At 36.4% G+C, this 23,000-nt stretch overlaps 1 protein-coding gene across 2 annotated transcripts in view; it reads left to right on the top strand.

Annotated features, from left to right (window-relative positions):
- The window catches only part of LAMA2 (laminin subunit alpha 2), a 623,525-nt gene that overhangs the window by 384,194 nt on the left and 216,331 nt on the right, over nucleotides 1–23,000 (top strand). For both annotated transcript variants that reach the window (XM_068551053.1, XM_068551052.1), the window contains exons 18-20: nucleotides 9,943–10,029; nucleotides 18,202–18,413; nucleotides 22,753–22,859. In XM_068551053.1, coding sequence (XP_068407154.1) covers nucleotides 9,943–10,029; nucleotides 18,202–18,413; nucleotides 22,753–22,859 — 406 coding nt within the window. The remainder of the gene's footprint in view (nucleotides 1–9,942; nucleotides 10,030–18,201; nucleotides 18,414–22,752; nucleotides 22,860–23,000) is intronic.

Here is a 23,000-nt window from a genome sequence, read left to right as displayed (position 1 = left end):
AACTCCAAAGAACAGAAGACATATATTATACAAATGTAGACATGTGCCCACAGGCAAGCACTTGCACACACACACACACACACACACACACACACACACACACACACATCTTCATACTGTAATAAAAAGACTACTAATATAAATGCTGCTCATTTGGGTCCCAGTCACACAATATTTGTAACTCTTAGGCAAGTCATAAACCCCTCAAAAAGGTAAAATAAAAAATCAGTTAGTTGACCTTTAAGCACCAGTTCTGTCCCTTAGCGCAGGGTTTATCATATTATCATATATCATATTATGTATATATATATGTTTATCTTATTGAAATAGTTATAATGGTATTATATGATAAATTATATGAATATTGAAATATGGGTGATAATTTACATCTTATTTTACATAAACTACATCTTGAAAAAGTTTAATGCAAACTTAATACAATTTCTCTACTCATCCAGGTTTCTTTCTGTCTTTTTTTAAAATTTTCTGTTTGTTCACCTAAAATAATAACCTTTTGTAACAGATTTTGATTTTTGTTTGTTTTTGTTTTGTTTTGCTTTGTTTTATCAATTTTTATTGGAATATAGTTGTTTTACAATGCTGTATTAGTTTCCTGCTGTACAGCAAAGTGAATCAGTCATACATATACATATGTCTACTCTTTTTTAGATTTCCTTCCCATTTAGGTCACCACAGAACACTGAGTAGAGTTCCCTGTGCTATACAGCAGGTTCTCATTAGTTATCTATTTTATACATAGTAGTGTATATATGTCAATCCCAATCTCCCAATTCATCATCCCCCCTTCCCCCCTTGGTAATCATAAGTTTGTTCTCTACATCTGTGACTCTGTTTCTCCTTTGCAAATAAATTCATCTGTACCATTTTTCTAGATTCCACATATAAGGGATATTATACTATACTTGTTTTTCTCTTTCTGTACCAGACTTTTAAAAGTATATATTTTGTCTGCTCTTCCTTTTACCTTTTAGGGGAACACTGTATTTCAGCTGCTCTAATTCACTTTCCCCTTAGAGCAGCCATCCCTTAAGCAAATACGTAAGCAAGACCCTGAAACCAAAAATGTTTTGTATTTTAATGGGGCATATTATGTTGAACAATAATCAACACTTTTTACTAGTAAAAATTATAAATAACTATAGTTTTAAATCAAAGAAATTGCAAAAATTTTTCTTAAAGGCAAGCTTAGTGCTTAATAAAATTCATATTATTTTATGTACTTTCCACCTGTTTCTAAATGCTGTATTAATGCTTGCAGAGCAAGAGTTTTTAATGATTTTTAATGAAATCTGTCAGTTACAATTTTTTAATGTGAAGGTGTTATCAAGTTGGTCATACTCTGAGGTCTTACCCAAGATATTCCTAATGGAAATGGTCTTTTGTTACTAGAGTCCATAAATACTACAAGCTAAAGACTTTGAGAATAATTCTGTCATTAAATTTAAAAGTCCTCGTAGGAACTATGCTTCCTACACTTCATCTCACATGAAAAAATCCTTGTCCTCTTTCCTGACAACCTTCCTCCCTCAGAATTTTCCATCTTAGTCACTGGAAAAGAAGAGAAAGAACTAAGATTTAATGAAAGCAGCCTACTACATTCTAGGCATAGGCTCAAGCACTATATTTGGCATTATTTTACCTTCAAAAACTATTCAATAAGTGGGTATTATTACTGTTATTTTATAGATTAAGAAAAGAGTTTCCGAGTGGAAAAGAGCATTATAGTGCCAATTCTCAGAGAATTCCTTGATTTAAATGCTGAGTTTCATACTTTCTAGCTGTGTGACTCTGGGAAAGTTACTTAAACTCTCTGTGCCTCAATTCTCTTGTCATTAGTTGTGATAACAGGACCCTCTCATAGGGTTCTTGTGAGAATTACATAAATTAAAATACACAAAGCACCTAAAGCAATGATTGAACATGGTGAGCCTAATATAAGGACTGACCATTATTAAGTAATTTGCTCAGAGTCATAAAATATTAAAGTATCAGAGTTGGAATTTTAAGTTTAAAGTCCAATGTGCTTTCAATCCCTCTACAGTTTTACATTGAGGGCTTCTTTAAAAAACACACTGCATTTTAAGTGATAACATTAAGAGACTTAAATGGGAAATGGGGTAACTATATATTAGTGATCAGAACATTTTCAGAATTTAGGGCATGAGCCTGGATGGTTACAAAACTGAAGATCCTTTGGTAACCAGAGATGTCAGAGAAGAGGAAGAAGGCAAAAGGAAAATAATGAATATGTTGGTCATAACATGACACAAACCTTGCTCTCTGGTGTACTTGTGAAGGGTCAGATCAAGCAATGGAGAACCTACTCACTCACGTAGCTGAATGGAATTCTCCAGAACCATCCAACGTATACAAAACTTTCACTGAGGTGAGGAAAACAAAGGGATAGCATCTGGCCACTCATCTGCATTGCACTCCTTCTCAGCCAAAATGTCAATGGCATTCAGCACAGCTGACCATTCATAGTACCATGGGAATGCTAGCCTAATACATTTGCAGAATTATGTAATTTAGTGAATATGTAGACCTTATGAATTTATCCTCAAATTAGACCAACATTACTATAAATGCAGAAGAGCCATTAGGGAGAGAACTTTGCTTGGGTAATTACAGGCATTCATGACCCATTCTTCTCTGTTTACTGTGCCTCTACTTTAAAATGGATTCTAATTGTGTTCCTGAAAGGAGAAAGTCAGTAAGCGTTAAAATACCATCCATCAGTGCTAAAAAGGATTGAGGTCCCAGTGTCCAGTGATAAAATGTTCTTAAGTATTGTATTACAGTTCGGTATATTATGCAGATCTTGCTTCTTTAAAATAAAGACAACTCAGTAATAACAATGTAAGTTACACCAAGTATTTAAAGATTCTTAATTTCAGGTGCTTTCATTTACATTAAATAATTATTAAATTATTAAGTAGTAATTTTAACCTTAGAAGTAGAATTGGCAATAGAGGGCAAAAACCAATTTTAAATGCCAGCTTTAAATGTGACATTTTTACCGGGAATTATACCCAGTATCTTGTAATAACCTATAGTGGAATATAATCTGTAAAAAACCTGAATCACTGTGCTGTACATCTGAAACTAACAATATTGTAAATCAACTATACTTAAATAAAAAAGTGGCATTTTTATAAGTAGAAAGAGGGAACAGTGATGATCCACTTTGTTTAAAAATTTGTTTTCAGAGGTATTGCGTCTTTTAAATTTAAAACAACTTTGAAAATTAACATAGTTTAGCTGCACAATAGTGATGAGAAAAATTCATTTTAATCTAATAACCTGAATTTTTTTATTCACTAAATGATGGGGACACTTAATGACTTAGAGAAACTCCCCTTTTAAAAAAGTTTTTAAAAAGTCATTACACTTATAATCTGAGTTAGAAACTCTGAGGAATAACTTGACTAGTTACATATTATTCAGAAGATGGGATTTGAATGTTCATAAGTTATTCAGAAAAAAAAAAAGTGAACTAAAGGTTGCTGCAACCTTCATCTAAAATTGTAAGGCTTAGTGATAGTTTTGCCTTGGTGATTTATCTGTTTAATCCCCAGTCATAAATCTTATAGATCATAAGCATTTTGGCTCCAAATTTCTTAGATAATATTGCAAAATAAATCAAATGTGTAGGGAGATAGAGATAAATCAGTATAATTATTATGATGTATGAATACAGACAAGCATATAATATTTAAATTATATATATATATATATCACTTCATCAACTATTTACAGTGTCCACTGTTTGCTTAGCCATCTCATCTTGGTGATGTATATATTCTAGCTATAGATTGTAACTAGGTAGTGAAATTTATCTCTAGAGAAGCAAATAAAAATGTAAATATTTCAAATGTTTATATTAATTAATTTCTGGCATCACACAGCTTATAGATTAAATATGATATGAAAGAGACACATGACTGTCTGCCCTTGAACACTTAGAATGTGTTTGAATAAATAATATGATTGAAATCATTGTAGATTTTCATCAGTTATATAATAAAATTGGAGATAATCTTGGCACAAAGCTGAACAGAGAGTAGGCTCTTAATAAGTTCTGTCTACTAATATCATTGTGAATACTACTTCTTTATGCACATCAGAAATGCTAAACTTTAAATTTTTGAAAGGATGGACCACTTCTAGAGCTGACTTTTGGACTCACTCAAGGGGCCACATTGAATTGTTGTTAAAATTAGTACTTATAACAGAGAAATATAAATATTCTAAGACAAAATTTAAATTTAAGGACATGTTCATTTCAACAACTTTATTTAGAAATTTTAGGGTGTGCTAGGTATTTTAGAGCACTTTCCCACATATAGTTTTATGTACACACAGGTGATTATCGTGTATCTTACTAGTCCCATATACCAGAGGGAAAACTAAACTCCAGAGAAATTAAGTGCCTGGATCGTGATCATACAGCTTGCTTGTGGCAGAACCAATACTAGAACCAGTATATTCTGATTCACCTCTCTGTGCTTCTTCCAATGGCACTATAGAAATAGAAACAATTACAGAGACATTGAAGAGAAGCAAAAAAAAAAAAATTTAATAGAACTTAATGTTAGACAAACTATGAATGTCCATTGTAAAAAATGACTCTAGTGTTTGGCAACAGCTATGCTAACTCAAATGTAAGGAGCTAGACAGGATGAAAAACTGCAGGTTTAATTACTTAATTTATTGTGGCACTATGCTAAGTATTTGCTTTCATAATTTACCAGCATGAAGTCTTTACTCAGATCATATCCCTATTCTGCTAAATGAGAAACTCATGTTTAGAGAAGCACAGAAAATAACCCAATTCTAATTACAAAATCCAATTATGGACATTACATCAGATTTCACATTATTTAGAGATAATTAAAGAAATATGTTTGCTAAATGGGCCTCCTGAGAATAAAGAGAACAGATATCATTGAACTGAAAGAAGAAAAAACTTATGGAGAAATTTCAAAAATTCGTGTGACCCAAACCACAGTCATGAAGTAAGATGAGTTTGCCCTTCATTTTTCGCTTCTTTCTCTCAGTCCTCTGCTCCTTCAGCAGTTATTCGTGGACAGTCACACCATCTTAGCCCTAGCTTCCTCACTCACTGACACTTTGCAGCATCTTATCCCTTCTGGTCTGTCTTCCCCTACCCAAGTGTTCCAGGTAACAGTTAGTTAAAAGCAGTCCTGCTCTCCTATTTTGTATGCAAACGTAGAACATGTCCTGATTGTCTAACCCCTAATGATGGAAAATTTATGCCAGTGATGAAAAAATTCATTATTTCCTGTCACATCACAGAAACCAAGAGGCAATTCAGTTCCCTCTTGCACTGGCTGTGAGAAAGTTCAAAGCCATATGTTGATCTGCCACTATCCAATGAACATATTGTACAATATATACATATACACATATATACTCATTTTTTACAATACGCATTCTGCACTCTAAATATACCCCTGATTTTATCTTATTTTTTAGTTTTTTTCTCTTTAATCGTATTGCACCATTTTATCTTAATGTACATATTTTGATAGGTAAGATTAAATGCATTCTGGAACAAAGCTAATTGTATCTGTATTTATACGTTCACATACCTAAATACATGCACATATGCTCACATACATATTCATTTGTATGTACATATATACACTTACTTATAAATGGATTATTATAAATATAAAAATTTACATTCAGCCATTTAAAAAGACTGTTTCTATGTTTAGATCCTTACTGTTTATTCCAGCAATAGCTTCTCTTCCTCCCCCTGTTTGTGGAAAAATCCTGCTATTCTTGATCTTTTGTGTCTTCTGTGGCATGGAGTGGATAATCCAGGGAGCCGAATATTGCCTCTGCTGGTGTAGAGCGAGCCAACTAGAGTTAGATGACATAATCTCGGAATCACTTGAAGTCAACAAAGATCTTACAGTTCCCTCTTTCTATCACAGAACAGTTAGCTTCATGTATTTGCCAAAATCAGTGTCAAGTTGCTGCATTTGCCAATCCAAATTCTATAGACATTTTTTGTTGTACATGTTTATTTCTCATTCTAATTTTATGTTTGTAGCTGAATACCATCTTCTCCATACTTATAACTGCAGTTACAGCAGTAAGGGAATGAACCCGCAGTTTATGTGGTTTAAGGAGTATTGAAGCACAAATACAAATATATTTTATGAGGAGCTTTTATTTAGACTCATCGTGTCAAATAGTTATATTACTAGAAGTTTAAATTCACTTAATTCTGAATACTGGATGGTTATAGGGAAAAGAGAGCATCAGGTTAGAAATCAAAAGTTTTGGATCCCGTGCTAAATTCTCCTGGAAATTAGCATATGACTTTGAGCAAGAAAAATTATGCCCGCCCCAACCAGCTCATAGGATTTTGTGAAAATGTGATAGAATTATTCATAAAAGCACTCTAAAAATGTAAAGAGCTAGTCAAATCTGATATATTGTTATTGCTTAATTTTTTTCTGAAAAAGCATTGATTTCTGTCAGTGAGTGTGTTTTATTTTACTTCTGTCAGCCTTAACTGAGGCACGAGTATATTTAAGAATTTGAAATCTATTTTATAAATAGTTTTAAAGTGTCAGAAGCCTTATCAAGAACCTTTGACGTGACTTATGGTAAACTAATTTAGGATCAATAAACAATTGGTATGGTTTTCTTTCAATCATTGTAGTCCCACATGGGTGGGAAACCTAGGGCTTCTAGTTAAGAGTCACTTTCTCTGTAGATGATGAGGTAGTTAAAGAATGCCAGTTTTAAAAGAAAACATACGTACATTCCAGAGGTTTCTCAAAATCCAGTCCTCCGTTTATGTCTGAAAACAATAGCAAATCACAGCATGAGGAGGAAACAACAATTGTTTCTTTCCATTTTTACGTGTGCCTCTTCTCTTCAGTGCAATCATACTCCTGCCAAGAAAATCACCCTTGGCAAGCTCCCTTTGGGTCATGGGTGTCAAGCCACAGGCTGCTCTCTGAAAGATGGGTCCCCTCTCACAGACCATGGGCTGGGTGTAACTTGCTTCTGCTGCTCGTGGCAGCCACCAGAACCCCTTAACGTGAAATCTTTTATCTGAGTAAGATTTGTAAACTCAAGATAACGCCAGACCAGGCTTTTCCCCACTTACCTCAACAGATTCATTTAAATGTTCCACTGAGTTGAAATTTTTTAAAAGATAGAACTACTTGGTTCTAATAGCTTGCTACTATCAAAAAATAAAAATTATTAAATCTTTAAAAACAAACAACCCAACCAAAAAATGGGCAGAAGACCTAAATAGACATTTCTCCAAAGAAGACATACAGATGGTCAATAGGCACATGAAAAGAGGCTCAACATCGCTAACTGTTAGAGTAATGTAAATCAAAACCACAATGAGGTATCACCTCACACTGGTCAGAATGGCTATCATCAAAAAGTGTACAAATAATAAATGCTGGAGAGGGTATACTGTTGGTGGGAATCTAAATTGGTGCATCCACTATGGAAAACAGTATGGAGGTTCCTTACAACACTAAAAATAGAGCTACCATGTGATCCAGCAATCCCACTCTTGGGCATATATCCAGAAAAGATGAAAGCTCTTAATTTGAAAAGATATGTGCACCCCAATGTTCATAGCAACACTGTTTACAATAGCCAAGACATAGAAACAACCCAAGTGCCCATCAATAGAAGACTGTTTAAGAAGATGTGGAATAAAATTTTTATTACGGGACCCAAACTTTTGATTTCTAACTTGATGCTCTCTTTTCCCTATAACCATCCAGTATTCAGAATTAAGTGAATTTAAACTTCTAGTAATATAACTATTTGACATGATGAGTCTAAATAAAAGCTCCTCATAAAATATATTTGTATTTGTGCTTCAATACTCCTTCAACAACATAAACTGCGGGTTCATTCCCTTACTGCTGTAACTGCAGTTATAAGTATGGAGAAGATGGTATTCAGCTACAAACATAAATAAAATAAACGGAATATTACTCAGCCACAAAAAGAATAAAATAATGTCATTTGCAAGAACATGAATGGACCTAGAGAATATCATACTAAGTGAAGTAAGTCAGACAGAGAAAGACAAATAATGTATGATATCACTTATATGTGGAATCCAAAAAATAATACAAATGAATCTGTATACAGTAGAGGTCCCCAACACCCGGGCCATGTACCGGTAGTGGTCCACGGCCTGTTAGGGACCAGGCCACACAGCAGGAGGTGAGCAGCGAGCGAAGCTTCATCTGCCGCTCCCCATCGCTCGCATTACCGCCTGAACTATCCCCTCCGCCACCGGCCCATAGAAAAATTGTCTTCCACGAAATTGGTCCCTGGTGCCAAAAAGGGTGGGGATCGCTGATATACAGAACAGAAACAGACTCACAGGCATAGAAAACAAACTTACGGTTACCGAAGGGGAAAGGGAGTGGGAGAGGGATAAAGTAGGAATACGGGATTAACAGACACAAACTACTATACATAAAATAAGTAAGCAACAAGGATTTACTAAATAACACAGGAAACCCTATTCAATATCTTGTAATAACCTATCGTGGAAAATAATTTAAAAAAAAAATATATATATATATATAAAACGGAATCACTTGCTGTGCACCCGAAACTAACACAATCATGTAAATCAACTATACTTCAGTTAAAAATAAATAAGTAAAAGAACTATTAACTATTTACAGGACTACTATGAGTTAAGCCAAAGGGATATTATTTTAAAAATAGTACGCATGATCGGATCTGCACAAAAGTTAAGAAAGTATTCCAAAGTCATACAAGTGTCAGGAGCAAAATGAGCTCAGTGCTTAATTTGTTGTTCTCTCTTTAATTCATTTAGCCATCAAGCAAACCTCTACTGAATTGTCCTGTCATATATAATAGAAAATAAATCTGTTTAGGGAAAACATAGTGAGAGAAAGAGTAATTGGGGGCATTTCCTTTGAAAACGGCAGAGGAGCAGAACTCACAGAATTCAGAACAGTTGATGGCTCTTCAGAGAGCCATTGTGTCACTTCTGAGGTAACGGTCCATGCATGAAGGGTGTCTCTCACGAGGCAAAGAAGTATGGCCAGAGTCGAACAGGTTGATGAAGGCTAAAGCTAGCATGTAATTACTCTGCTAGCTCCTGACTTGGGGTTCAACTCCGTGACTTCAGACCCAGGATGGAAATATGTACAAAGAGAGAGGGAAACTTTGGAACATGCCAGAAGATATGAAATGGCAAGGCTGTTTTGGTTTGTTTCGTTTTATTATAAGTTTAGGCAGAATATGCCTGCTTGATCTCATCTGAAAGCTTTTCTGAGGGTTCCGTCTGTGTAAACAGTGTAACCCTGAGTACACAGGGGCAGCAGCCTGCACACACACACACACACACACACACACACACACCGACACCCATGACGGAAGTACTGGACAGAGGAATCCCATCACCACCACCACCACTACCACAGCTTCCACTACCACATACTGAGTTTTCCAAAATCTCTAACAGATTTCTCTGGGTTGCTTCAAATTCATCAGGATTTGGCTAGAGAGAAAGTATGTGAGACTGTATTTTGCCAGGCCCAGGGAATCCCTCAAGAGCAGCTATACAGTCCCATTTGTTACTGATGATCAGGGACCCAGAACAGTCAAAAATCAGTTAATAGCATGTCACAGGGATACTGTTTTCCGTTGGACTGTGTTCACGTCTGCAGAAATAGCAATGTCATTTTATCCTGGATTGGCCAGATCCTACTCTCCATCTGTGAGACGAGAATGACCAGCCTGTACCCTTTTGTCACAGCAACATTGGAAGAAGAGAAATGAAAATATGCTGCTAATGACTTTGTGTATCTGCTTCTTCCTTGTCCCCGTTGTTCCCCAATGACATCAACATAGCTTTAGCCCGACGTGCCATTTGGACCGAAGTCTTGGCTTGATCTGTGATGAATGCCCTGTCGGGTACACAGGACCACACTGTGAGAGGTAAGCACATACTACACTGTCTTTCAATGTGATTTCCACCTAGGGAGTTATAAAACCACAGGCATTGTCATCCTTCGCACTACCCCAGAAAAGCCGCCACACTCAGGTGAAATAAAGTTTCTCACCACACTTGCCAAACAAATGCAGTATATTTTTATAGTTTATTTATTCTCTAGAAATTGCTCTATAAATCTCCATTCACTCAGAGCGTGTTTGATTCATGTTTTAATCTTAAAGGTTAAGCATTTACCTGCAATCTTTCTAGAAAGTATTGTTCAAGTGGAAAGTCATGCACTTTAAGATTTATCTTACTGTCTACGTTGGCAACATTTATTTTTCATAATTAGCTTTTTGTCCTTAAAATGTAGCTTAAATGTGTAGTTCATAGTTCAGCAAGTGGTCCATAATTTACCTTAAATATATTTGAAAATCGAAACAAAATGTAATTTATTATCATGATTTATATTCTCATCTAATTACTTCTAAGCCAGGATTTTAATTCCCGTTGATTTTACTAGGTTGTTTTGCAGTGGAGCCAGGGATATTATTTTATGTAATTTGTGTGATTATTTTTCCTCCTAAAATCTTTTGAAGGAAAAGGTTCTTCCGTATTTCAGTCTCACTGAAAATGGTACAAAATTCTCCCATAATGTCATTGACAAACACAACAGCATCTTCTGGGTGTAGCACTGAAAATAGTCCCTTTTGTTGCCGTCACTAGAGGGTGGGTGGGGGTCAAGGTAGGGGGAGAGGCAGAGAAAGTAACCTGCTTTCACCCAGCATCACCAAGGCTAACACCACAGAGAGCTATTTCTGCCTATCCTTTCCTGTCCCCTTGGCAGCCATCAACCCTATTTCAACCAGGCTGCATAAAGTTAATGAAGCAAGAGCCAATCACCCAGAGAGAATTTAGCCAGCAGCTAGCAGTCTGTGGACACAGTGCCAGTGACAGCTCCTAGCGGCAGCAAGTACTATTTGTGAGTATGGCAGCATCTGGAAATTAGTAATGGAGGAACAGAACTGAAATAAGGAGGGTTTATTTGCAGTTGAGAAACTCGAAGTCTCTGATTGTGTTTTTTTAAAAAAAGGAGGACACATGCATATTACTTACTGTAATAGGAGAACATATCATTGCCAAGACAGATTTACATCAAATGCCTAATCCCTCTGGCTCACTACAGGCAACCTTTTTTTTTAGCAACTGGAAAATGACAGCTGCTCTGTCATACAAGGCCATTCAATCCATTTATCTAGGTGGGCTTAGTCTCTGATGTATTTATACTGCTTTGCTCCATGATATGTATTTTCTGTATACGTTAGACAATGGTTTCTGAACCATCTACAATTTAAAATCCTACATTTTATTTAAGAAACATTTGTTTAGCAACTACCATGTGCTGTGCATGGGGCTAGACATAGGCTATAAACAGATGTATCCTACCATCCTTGCCCTCAAGCAGCTCACATTTTTAATGTGGGTGAGAATATTTGAACATATTCTGGAGAACATTCTGGTCTGAATAATAAAATTCACCTAGGAAAGAAATACCTGACAGAAAGGATGATTTCCTGTCTAAAATCTTTATTAATCTGATCAAAAAGAAGAGAGAAACATGCATCAAATGGCATATCTTACCTCTAATTCAAGTTTTTCAGTCAAAACGAACCTTAATCCATTATTATATGGAAGATGTGATATTACATTTTTCTAGCCAGGATACAGATTAGGGTTTTACAGGGATATTTAGAGTCTATCATTTCTCTGTGTTTGTAGGAGCTAAGAAGTCCATTAGATGGATCAAAAATATTAGGAGAAACATTTTTGGGGATGTGCAGGCTGAAGTAGACTGGGGTGTGAGGGAGAATAAGGGTCAGGGAAGGAAGGAGATACGGGTTGTACTGAAAATCTTGTAATCAAAACTATTCTGTGAGTGATTGGTGTAATCAGTTATGCACATCATCTATACAAAATCAGCATTGAAAAACTGAAGCTGTGTTTTCCAAGCTATAGATGTTCTTGGAATAGAGTTCTACGATCACTTACGTTTGGGAAGCATCTATTAACATGTGAAAGGTTCTGACCAGTCCTGGAGTGAAAAAAATCTCTTCAATTTGTTTAACTCATCATTTTCTAATCTTACGTGACCATAAATCCCCTACTTTTATTATATAACAAGAATGCATCTCAGACTCAGATAGACGGGAATTATAACTTTATATTTTTATCTCAGTTTAATTTCTACTTTGAGATCAAATTCTTTATATGTAGGAGCTGTGAGGGCTTGGACACAGAATCTCAGTCAAGTACACGTTAAACTTACCCAGTGTTATATGTCAATTATGTTCCAGTTTTTAAAATTTGTTTTAACTTTTTTTCTCTTCTCCCCACTTTCCACCTCTAGCTTTGATTAGAACCAAAGTTCTAACAAGCTTACTTATAGTACCAAGAGCCTTGAATGCTTGAATGAGTGTGTGTGTGTGTGTGTGTGTGTGTGTGTGTGCGTGTGTGTGTGTGTGTGTGACTGTGTTTTGGGTAGTGCACATATGGTAGGGCCAACCTGTTCTGAATAATTCATCCAAATGCATTTCTACTGACCTCTTCCTGTTTCCTGTCCCCCTGATTACCTTTCCCCTCAGGTCTAATAACTCTCCCCACTACTTTCCTACCACTCGTGGGCACACAGGACACATGCTGCTGTTTTCTTTCCAAACTGGGATCCACCAACATCCCTACTCTCATCATTTCTCCTCCATCTGCCTTTCTAACTCCATCCCATTTCCTGTTTGGGGATGAATTGCAGGAGGAGGTGCCACATTCATAGAAAGGGTGACCTTTAAAGCCAAAGTCCAAAAGATTCCTATGTTTCTGCTTTCCTTCCTGTCAGATCCCTTAACTCAGTCAAGCAGCACAGATGGTCTTGCTGCTTAAATTGAGGGAATGGAGAAAAATTGTGAACAAGAGGATGGCAAAACAAGATATGACAAAATATGGACTGATAGTCTGTCACACATAGGACACTGGTTACAGTTTTCAGAAACTTTTGCTTGGGGCCAGAGCACTCATACTTTGAGATATTGCTGCTTTCCTCTGACTAGGGACTGTTTTAAACAAAATGAAAAGAAGAGAACCAGGGGTGAGGGAACTGGGTGTTCACCATGGCACTTTGCTAAGATTCTAGGCTTTTATTATCTGGACAAGAAGAGAAAAATATAGAAAAACAAGGAGACAGTATTTTGAAGGGCAAAAAGGGATGAGTGCCGGAGCATCAAGAGAAATTAAAAAGAACATGGAGAAAAAAGGTGAGCTAAATGCTGAGGACATCTGCTCTACTGGACACTAAGCTACTTTCTGAATAAGTTTGTAACCTCAGCAACATATCACACTTCATGGAGACAGACATTTTAAGAGATTGTGACAAGTTCATCCAGTGAGATCCATAGGACCACAAGAAACTTAATGAGCTATGTGGACCCCTTAAACCCTGTCCCCTCCTGAGCTGGGCAATTTTTTATGTCCTCCCTAAGTAAGGAGAGAGAGGTCAAAGTTAGCTTTAATTTCACAATTGCCACTGAGAATGCAGAAGGTATTTGAATTCAATTGCTTAGTATTTGGAAAATTTACCTACAGTTTTATCCACATGATTTATATTCAGTGTCAGAGAAGCCCCTTTTTGTTTGTTTTTTTTTTTTAATTTCAATTCCAAAATCCAGTTTAGATATTCTCTGCTTCAGAAATGTCTTGACTCTGAACCGAGTCTAATTGTCATCTGATCACTATGCTGGTGAGAATTTCTACTCATGGCTGAGCCTCCTTGATCCCTGAGTCCTGTATGCAGAGCATGGGGTTACAGAAATTAGAGACGAGAGACAGTTATGCTTACTCGATAGTGCCATTAGGAAAATTGTGACTGGAAGTGAGGTTTCAAAAGGCTGGTCATCTGTGGTTGTGCAGTTCGTACACTGCACAAAAGTACTCAGCCAAGGGGGAGACTGGGGGCTCGAATCCAGCGTGCCCTCTTCTTGCCAATACACTAGCTGTGCTGTGCTTGGGTGCCCAGCCATGTCTACTGTCTGTTCATTTTTCTGCATCTGCCCAGAGGGAATCTTTTTTTTAATTTGCAGAAAGGCACCATATAAGCAGGCACACTTCCTCAGTCTTCAGCTGATTCAGTCAAGTGGGAGGTAGTAAGAATACAGTGCAGTTCCACAACCATTCCCATTTAAACTCCAGCCACCCTCCCCTGTGCCTTTGCCAGTACTGCTTCCTCTGCCTGGAAGACTGCAGCCCTTCCCCCACCTCTGCCTGAGAGCAGCTCTGCTCCCTCTTAAAATTCAGCTCTGTCATCCTGAAAGGGTCCTTGATGAATCCTAGTTCGAGTTGGTTGCCCTTTTCTATACTTCTTTAACAGTACTTGCATATCTCTAATAGTTCACTGCTACATTTTTTAAGTATAGATGACCCTAGAAAAACATGGAAGTTAGGGGCACCGACCCCTGTGCAGTTGAAAACAGTGTATAACTTTAGAGTTGGCCCTCTGTATCCACAGTGTGGTATCCGCACATTAAACCAACCTCGGACCACGTAGTACTGTAGTATTTACTGACTAAAATCTGTGTAGAAGTGGACTCACGCAGTTCAAACCCATGTTGTTCAAGGTTTAACTCTATATCTTTCTTCTCCATGGACTGTAGTATAAAGACTGTTCCTTATTTATATTAGTATCATGTGAAAGTGCTCAATAGATGTTTAAGGAAGAGTGGGAGGGGAAGAAAAGCAAGAGCTTTTCTAACTTGCTTAGAGAGATTGAAGCATTGTTTTCAGTCTATAGATAGGAAGAACGTAGACCAAAGATTTTAGCCAAAAGTTGTTGAAAAATGATGGAGCAGAATGAAATAGAGAAAAGTCTCACCAATTTCCTTTCTTCTTTTCATTATTTTTTCTCTCCACTGCCATTTCCTCTCTCTCTCTTTCTCTCCCACTCTCACTCTTGCTCTCACTTAGATAGACAGACATAGATATATAGAGATATATATATATATACCTTCCTTTAATATTGTTCCTAAGTCATCTTACATAACTGCATGTGTTATCTACATTTAAAGAATCTCTTTCTGAAATATTGCAATTCGATTTGAAAAAAAGTTAGCAAATGTGCAAAGGAACAGGGACTTTGTCATGTTAAGGTCCACCTCTAGCAAAACAAAATCCAATAAACTCTCTGTTTACAAATGTCTTCCTTCTGCCTTTCATATGAAAATGAGAGGACTTTAGATTTCAACTAACAATTTGTTTTGGTAGAGTGAAAGTCTGAGAAGCTGGAAAGGTCTAAAGGCCTGTGATTTACACTAATGTTAATTAGATGAATCCAACTTGATCAGACTATAAAACACTATTATTAATACAAGTTATATGATTAGCAGTATTGTATTCACTGACCCTAGAATTACCTTTTAATTTCTATTGATGGGACTTCCCTGGTGGTCCAGTGGTAAAGAATCCGCCTTACAATGCAGGGGATGGGGATTCTCTCCCTGGTCAGGGAACCAAGATCCCACATGCTGCAGGGCAACTAAGCCCGCGTGCCATAACTACTGAGCTTGCGCGCCTCAGCTAGAGCCCATGTGCCATAAACTGCAGAGCCCACGTACTCTGGAGCCTGTGTGCCACAACTAGAGAAGAGAAAACCTGTATACCACAACTAGAGAGAAACCCGCGCGCCACAACGAAGAGCCCGCATGCCTCAGTGAAGATCCCGTGTGCCGCAACTAAGACCCGATGCAGCCAAAAATTAAAAAAATTTAAAATAAATAAATAATAAATTAATTTTTAAAATTTCTATTGAAACATTTCTGTAAGTCTCTAAGAATACTGTTCTATGTATAGAAACACACACACACCTGCACACCCCTAATAAAATCTGAATGCTTACTTTCAGTGAAGTGCCGTATGAATGATGTATCATATATATTCAGTAAGTCTCCTTACATGTCCTACAACAAAAAGTAAAAGACAGATGCCTCTTCAGTTATTCTACTTAATTGTAATTATTTTCTCATGGACTGAGTTGGTTTTTTAAATTATTGTTGTGGGAGAATTTGGGACATTAATTGGTATCTATGTTAAAAAAAAAAAATTACCAGATTTTGTTATATAACGCCATCTCTCCTGAGGGCAGTAAGTCATTTTGAGGAAAATGAGCTGAAAATAATGGGGGTTTGTTATCTGTGATAATGATCATTGTATATTGTTATTCTAGTGGAGCAAAGTCACTCTCTGAATGGTAAACAAAATGAGATGTGAATATATGTGGATGTGATCATGAGCTCTGAATATCAAGTAAGGCAAGAAGAATCAGATTAAAATTCAAAAGGATTTTCTTCTTTATTGACTACCACTCCTGAAGGGATTGTGGGGGAATTTTATGCACTAAAATATTAGTTCATTTTTACAATAGAGAATTAATAATTAACATTTGTGGGTGGCAGTATTCTTCCAAGCAATATTTATACAATGACTTTCACAATTTATAAAAGATTTTGTTAAAATTAAAACTAGTAATCTCATTAAAAATTATGATAAAAGGTTAATTCTACAAGATTATTATGGCACCTATAAATGTTCTAGAAAACTTAGACTAATCACTGTATCTTACCAAATTAATGACTTTGCCCCACAATCATGATATTTTTAAAGTATCCTTATATGATGTACTGTATTTAAACCATTTCTCTTTCTAGAGTAGAGAGCATTTTTCTCTACGTATCTGTAAGTAGATGAGCATAAACATAATGTACTTTTTTTTTTTTTTTAAATTATTATTTATTTATTTATTTGGCTGTGTTGGGTCTTCGTTTCTGTGCGAGGGCTTCCTCTAGCTGCGGCAAGCGGGGACCACTCTTCATCGCGGTGCGCGGGCCTCTCACCATCGCGGCCTCTCTTGTTGCGGAGCACAGGCTCCAGACGCGCAGGCTCAGTAGTTGTGGCTCACGGGCCCAGTTGCTCCGCGGCATGTGGGATCTTCCCAGGCCAGGGCTCGAACCCGTGTGCCCTGCATTGGCAGGCAGACTCCCAACCACTGCGCCACCAGGGAAGCCCCCATAATGTACTTTTGAGATATATTCCCCTTCAATTTTGACCCTTGCTGTAAAGGACTTTCTATTTTGCTAAGATGGCACAGAAAACAGAGCTAGCCTGACCGTAAGACTTCAGATGTACTGTTTCATTTCTCCTTTGGCAAGTGGAGCTTAATATGAAGCATAAGCAAATGTAACTGAAAGAGAAGACAGAGTAGAATATAAATAAGTGCTTCCTATAAAGGTGTATCTGTGCATCTGTAACATTAAGTAGCATTGTAAAACATAACAGTGTGGTTAAAGGGAAATTTGATACTATAATTGAAAAAAATCTCTCCCATGCCTCATAAATAAATGAACTTTTGTTTTTCCAATAATATGTACAATAGTGTTTAGTCCTTTAAAAAAAAAAAATAAGAACTAGAGTTTGCTAATAAGAGTTCTGGGCATCATTAAGCCTCGCCTTATGTCATGTTACCATAATATGCAGCAGGCCTACTACTCCGTAAAGACTCTTCAGTGGAAACCTGCCTCCATATGGATGTGCAAATGTATAAAAGCCTATTAGTAAGGCAGACATACGGCCCTCACACAAATGATGAGGCTCTTTCGATTTTCTATTTAATAAACTCTGAATTCTCACTACTGAGTTGCCTTGTGAGCCTGCTTCCCCACAACAAGCTCTTGCTGCAGCAACAGAAACGTGTGAACCTTACATATGTGTACAGGAAACAACCAGCTGCGTACATATGATGTGTTGTACTTCAAAGGCTTTCCAACATGGACCTGGATCCCGCCGCAGTGCCAGCGGCAGATTTCTTATTATGCTTTGGTCTCGTCTTCAGTGCCAGTGACAAGATTTTTTTTTTTTTTTCTGGCTGAAATCTAATTACTAGTGGGGCTGGCAGGATTTCATCTTGTATCTACACTGCAGTAACAGAAAAACATTCTTTTAATCACCTTGCATTTGAGAAAAGGAGCGCTTAAAGGGAAAGCATATCCTGGGAGAGGGATAGAATGAAAATATATATAAACATTGCCCCCAAAGGGTTTCATGAGTTCCTCCCAAATACTCACTGATGAAACTTTTCACCTTAGGTGTGCAGAAGGCTATTTTGGACAACCTTCTCTACCTGGAGGATCATGTCAGCCATGCCAATGCAATGACAACCTTGACTTCTCCATCCCTGGCAGCTGTGACAGCTTCTCTGGCTCCTGTCTGATATGTAAGCCAGGTACAACAGGCCGGTATTGTGAGCTTTGTGCTGATGGATATTTTGGAGACGCAGTTGATGCAAAGAGCTGTCAGCGTAAGTCCTGAACTATTGATGCCCCTGACAGAATTGATGCATTGCACCTCAAAGTAACTGATGAGTTCTTGAGTGGGGATTGGAGGGTAGCAAATTATGTGTAATACATGTAAGATAGATAGATACACAGCCTATACACAGGGTCTGAATATTCTAACACATTTCTTTGTGCTAATAGATTAAATCCTTTCAAAACTGCTGCATTGTTGAAGTATCATTTTTCAAATGATACACATATCTCTGTTTACACGTGGGATGAAGATTTTTAAATAAATTTCTGTCTATGGCAGGAAAGAAGAATTTGAAAATTAGGTAGCCCCTATTTATCCTTATTGTTGATTACATTTCTAATCATTTTCTTGAACTAAATTTATCAGTCCGTATTATTTCAATAGTACCTGTCAGTAGGCATTAATCTGTTATGCTTTCATATGTAAACTTTACATTCTTGCATTTCACAGTAGGTGTAAAATTCTGCCAATATTCTTACACACTGGCATTTGTAACTGTTGAGGTATTAACCTTAGGACTACTCACAGAATGCTATTTCTGTGTTTTACTTCCACAAATTAGCTATTGTAGGACTTCATCCATATTAGTCAGTACATTCCTACCCTCATCTTGATCTCTTCAGCTGTATTTTTTGGTGTTGCATAAAATTTACAAACGCTTTATATTAGTGGTAATATATTATGCAAGAGAGATCTCATTGTGGAGAATTAAATGGAATGAGCATCCTTGTTAGTCTATGTTAGTGCTGGATGCTGCCATCATCAACTTCACCTGCTGTGATCATCTTTAGGCAGAGCAGGTTATGATACCAGCTCAACAGTTCACTTCTGCAGACTTCATTATCTAAGAAGGGACGCTTCCAATCATTCAGTTGGGTCCCAGGACCTGCAACAATACAGAAACCACTGGAAATGTTGTGCCTGTTAGTATCTCTGCTGTAAACACTGAAGACCTGCTAGCGTCCCCCATTTCAATAAGAAATGTGTCTTTCTCCTCACAGGTTTGGAAGATAAGTGCCAGCTTTTTGTCATTTAAAAATGACAATTTGTTGAATCAAAAACAAACCACTCTCTGGAACAGTCGGCAGCTATTAATATCATGTGTAAATTGTCAATTGTTTTTAAAGCAAAATTTCCAACAGGCTCAGAAGCGCCTTTAAACACTGTGGGTTTATGGCATCTGTGTAAAATCATAAGGAACTTAAGAAATTCTCCAGTTCAAACTCATCATCTAGGATCTACACTTTCTACCTATTTGATGCTGGGCAAGACATTTGACCTCACTGAGATTCAGTTTCCTCATTTACATAAAGGGTCCTAATTTTCAATGGGGATTAAAGGATCTAGCACGTGAGAGTATCTAGTGAGCTGCCCGGGGCATGGGATACTCACACATGGTGGCTCCTTTTGTAGAGATGCTCACTAATTCTGAGGCTGTGTTACTCCCTGAATGACCTCATTTTCTATCTTCCAATAACCCCCTCCATAAAGTTGAAGAGACAGTTCCACTCTTTTTATTGTGGTAAATTCAGGATCTGTGGCATGAAGTCTTAACACATAGAAGAATATGGTATAAAAACATCTTTGAACCATCACCAATTTTTATATCACTTGCCATGAAGTATAGACATAATTATGTTTTTAATGCTCTTTAGCATATAAAAATACCAAAACACATTCATTATCTATTTTTAACTTTTCATAGATATAATGGCTCTTCTATGCATAGTTAGTAAACCTTTACAAAAAGAAAATTCATAATAAACTATTATTTTAGTTGCCTCTGGATCTGTTCATGAAAAGTATACCACTACTAAGAAATATATTTTGCTTTTTAAATTTATATACATATTTTTGTGTCATTTCATTTAAAAATGCCACTTAAAAATTCTATATTGCTTTTGTTATTTTTAAGATGACTTTATAGTAAATTTAATCTTGTATTCCCCACTCTAAGAAAAAGTGGCTTTTAATTTATAAATTATTTGAGATTTTTTAAATCGATGTATGATATATATATGTATGAAATATATAAAGAAATCAAAAGTATATGTAACAATTCTAGTAGCCAAATGAAATGGATATTTAAAGAAAATATTTTCTTCAACCTCTTCTCACACGCCAGCTATAGACTATCCGTAGGCTATTACCTGAGTAAGCTAACTGGCTGGGACCAGTTTTTAAATGGCCACCCAACAAGTATCATGTTAGCAGACACTGAAGACCAAACCATTGGAAGAAAAATCAAGCAGTTTTTAGGAAAGCAGTAAAACTAAGTAGCGCTTCCAGCCCCATGAACAGAAAAATAGTGCAGGCTGATGGAGTAGCTATTTATAATGTATTTACAAGTTGTGCTCAAATCAAAGTATTCAGAGGCATGAAATATTGTACAAAATTTACAAAAACCATCTACGAATAGTCTAAATTCCCATGTCATCTCCCCCTCACATTTTTATTCTGGTATCAATGCAATTATATGTACCATTAAAAATACACTTGTAGGGTACAGAGTGAACCATTAATTACTGTTCTATTTGTGAAAAAGCTTCTTAATTTTTAGACTGATTTATTATATGTTTCAGAATAGCATCAGACAACTTTGTAACATAAAAATGACAAAAGGTTACTTAAACCAAATACATTTTCTATCTTTGGAGATAGTATATAATATATACTATCATAGTATATAGTGTTTATAATATATAAACTGAGGATAGTATATATCTTCCTCAGTTTAAAAATTATAATGCTGTACTCCTAATACCCTTGAAAAAGTTGTTTTTATCTTATATACATTTTATTGAATATGTTTGACATATAACATTGTGTAAATTTAAGGCGTACAATGTGTTACTTTAATAAATTTATATATTGTAACATGGTTGCCATTGTAGCGATATTTATCCTGTTACATAATTTGTAGTACAATATTGTTGTCTATATTCATTATACTGTGCATTAGATCACTATAGCTTATTAACTACTTGTTACAATTTTTTACCCTTAAACAGCATTAATTTTATCCCCCCATTCTCCATCCTATGGTAACAATCATTTTACTGTTTTTTTTTTTATGAGTTTGACTTATCTGACTATATCTGACTTTGACTTTGACTATATCTGACTTATCTCACTTAGCATAATGTGCTCAAGGTCCATCCAAATGGCAGGATACCCTCCTTCCTCATGGCTGAGTAATATTTCACTGTGTATATACATGACATCTTTTTATCCATTCACCCACTGATGGGCAGTTAGGATGTCTCCATATCTTGGCTATTGTGAATAATGCTGCAGTAAACATGGGAGTGCATATATCTCTTCAAAATACTGTTTTCATTTACTTTGGGTATATGTCCAGAAATGGGATTGCTGGATTGTATGGTGGATCTGTTTTTAACATTTTGAGGAAATTCCATATTGTTTTCCATAGTGGTTGGACCAGTTTACACTCCCACCAACAGTGTATAAGGGTTCCCTTTTCATCACATTCCCACCACCACTTGTTGTCTCTTGTCTTCTTGATGGCAGCCATTTTAACAAGTGTGAGGTGATACCTCATTGTGGTTTTGATTTACATTTCCCTGATGATTAGTGATGTTGAGCATCTTTTCATGTGCTGTTGGCCACTTTGATATCCTCTTTAGAAAAATGTCTACTTGGTTCTACGGTCTTACATACTTTTCTAATCTTAAAGGTATGTATATATTTCCCCTCTAGCTCATTTTTTGAGCTTAACACAGAAACTGGCATATTGTAAATAATCATTAAATTGGAAAAAATTAATTAATTTTGCTTCATTAATTGTAGGATTAATATTATGCCATGGGTGCTATTAATTTTGATAATTTCTCAAAATTATTTCAGCTCTAGAGTCAGTATGCATTACTTATATTGAGATTATATTTTAGGTGCTACCCCAGTGTATCTGTGAAGAAGCAAAACAGCTGGAGGACTGATGGAAAGAACATTTTACCCGAAGTCAACTATATCACCTACTAATCATGTGGCCTTGTTTGAGTTATGGCTACGTGGAAATTCAGTGTCTTCATTCTCAGAATTTGAATAGTAATGGTGACATTAGTATTTTCACAGCATATGAATGTGCCAGGAACTGTGCTGTTGCTTTACATAAATATCTCTACAGCTTATAGAGTGGGTGTAAACATCAAAGAGTATAATGCTTAACAGAACCCCTAGCAATCAGAAAACATTCTATTCTAAAACTTCGAGGCCAGTGTTACCACCTGGGGGATATTACTATTTAACAAACCTATTAAGACTATTAGAACATTTTTCCCAATCACAGATCTCTCTTCTCTTCGCAGCTTGCCACTGTAATGCCAATGGCTCCTTCTCTGAGGTTTGCCACGCTCAGACGGGACAGTGTGAATGCAAACCTAACGTGCAGGGGCGGCAGTGTGATGAATGTAAGGTAAGAAGTAGGAGCTGACCATGATTACTTCTTCCTTCAAACCTCTTATTGGCTTTCACTGACATACTCCTGAGCATACTGAAAGACAAGTTCAGGAATATCTCATTGTACATATAAAATTACTGTGCTCATTGAAATGTT

This window comes from Eschrichtius robustus, chromosome 9 (genome assembly GCF_028021215.1).
Source record: "Eschrichtius robustus isolate mEscRob2 chromosome 9, mEscRob2.pri, whole genome shotgun sequence".
In the NCBI taxonomy this organism is placed as follows: domain Eukaryota; kingdom Metazoa; phylum Chordata; class Mammalia; order Artiodactyla; family Eschrichtiidae; genus Eschrichtius; species Eschrichtius robustus.
Note: the sequence above shows the minus strand (reverse complement) of the source record. Positions and strands in the feature narration are given on the sequence as shown.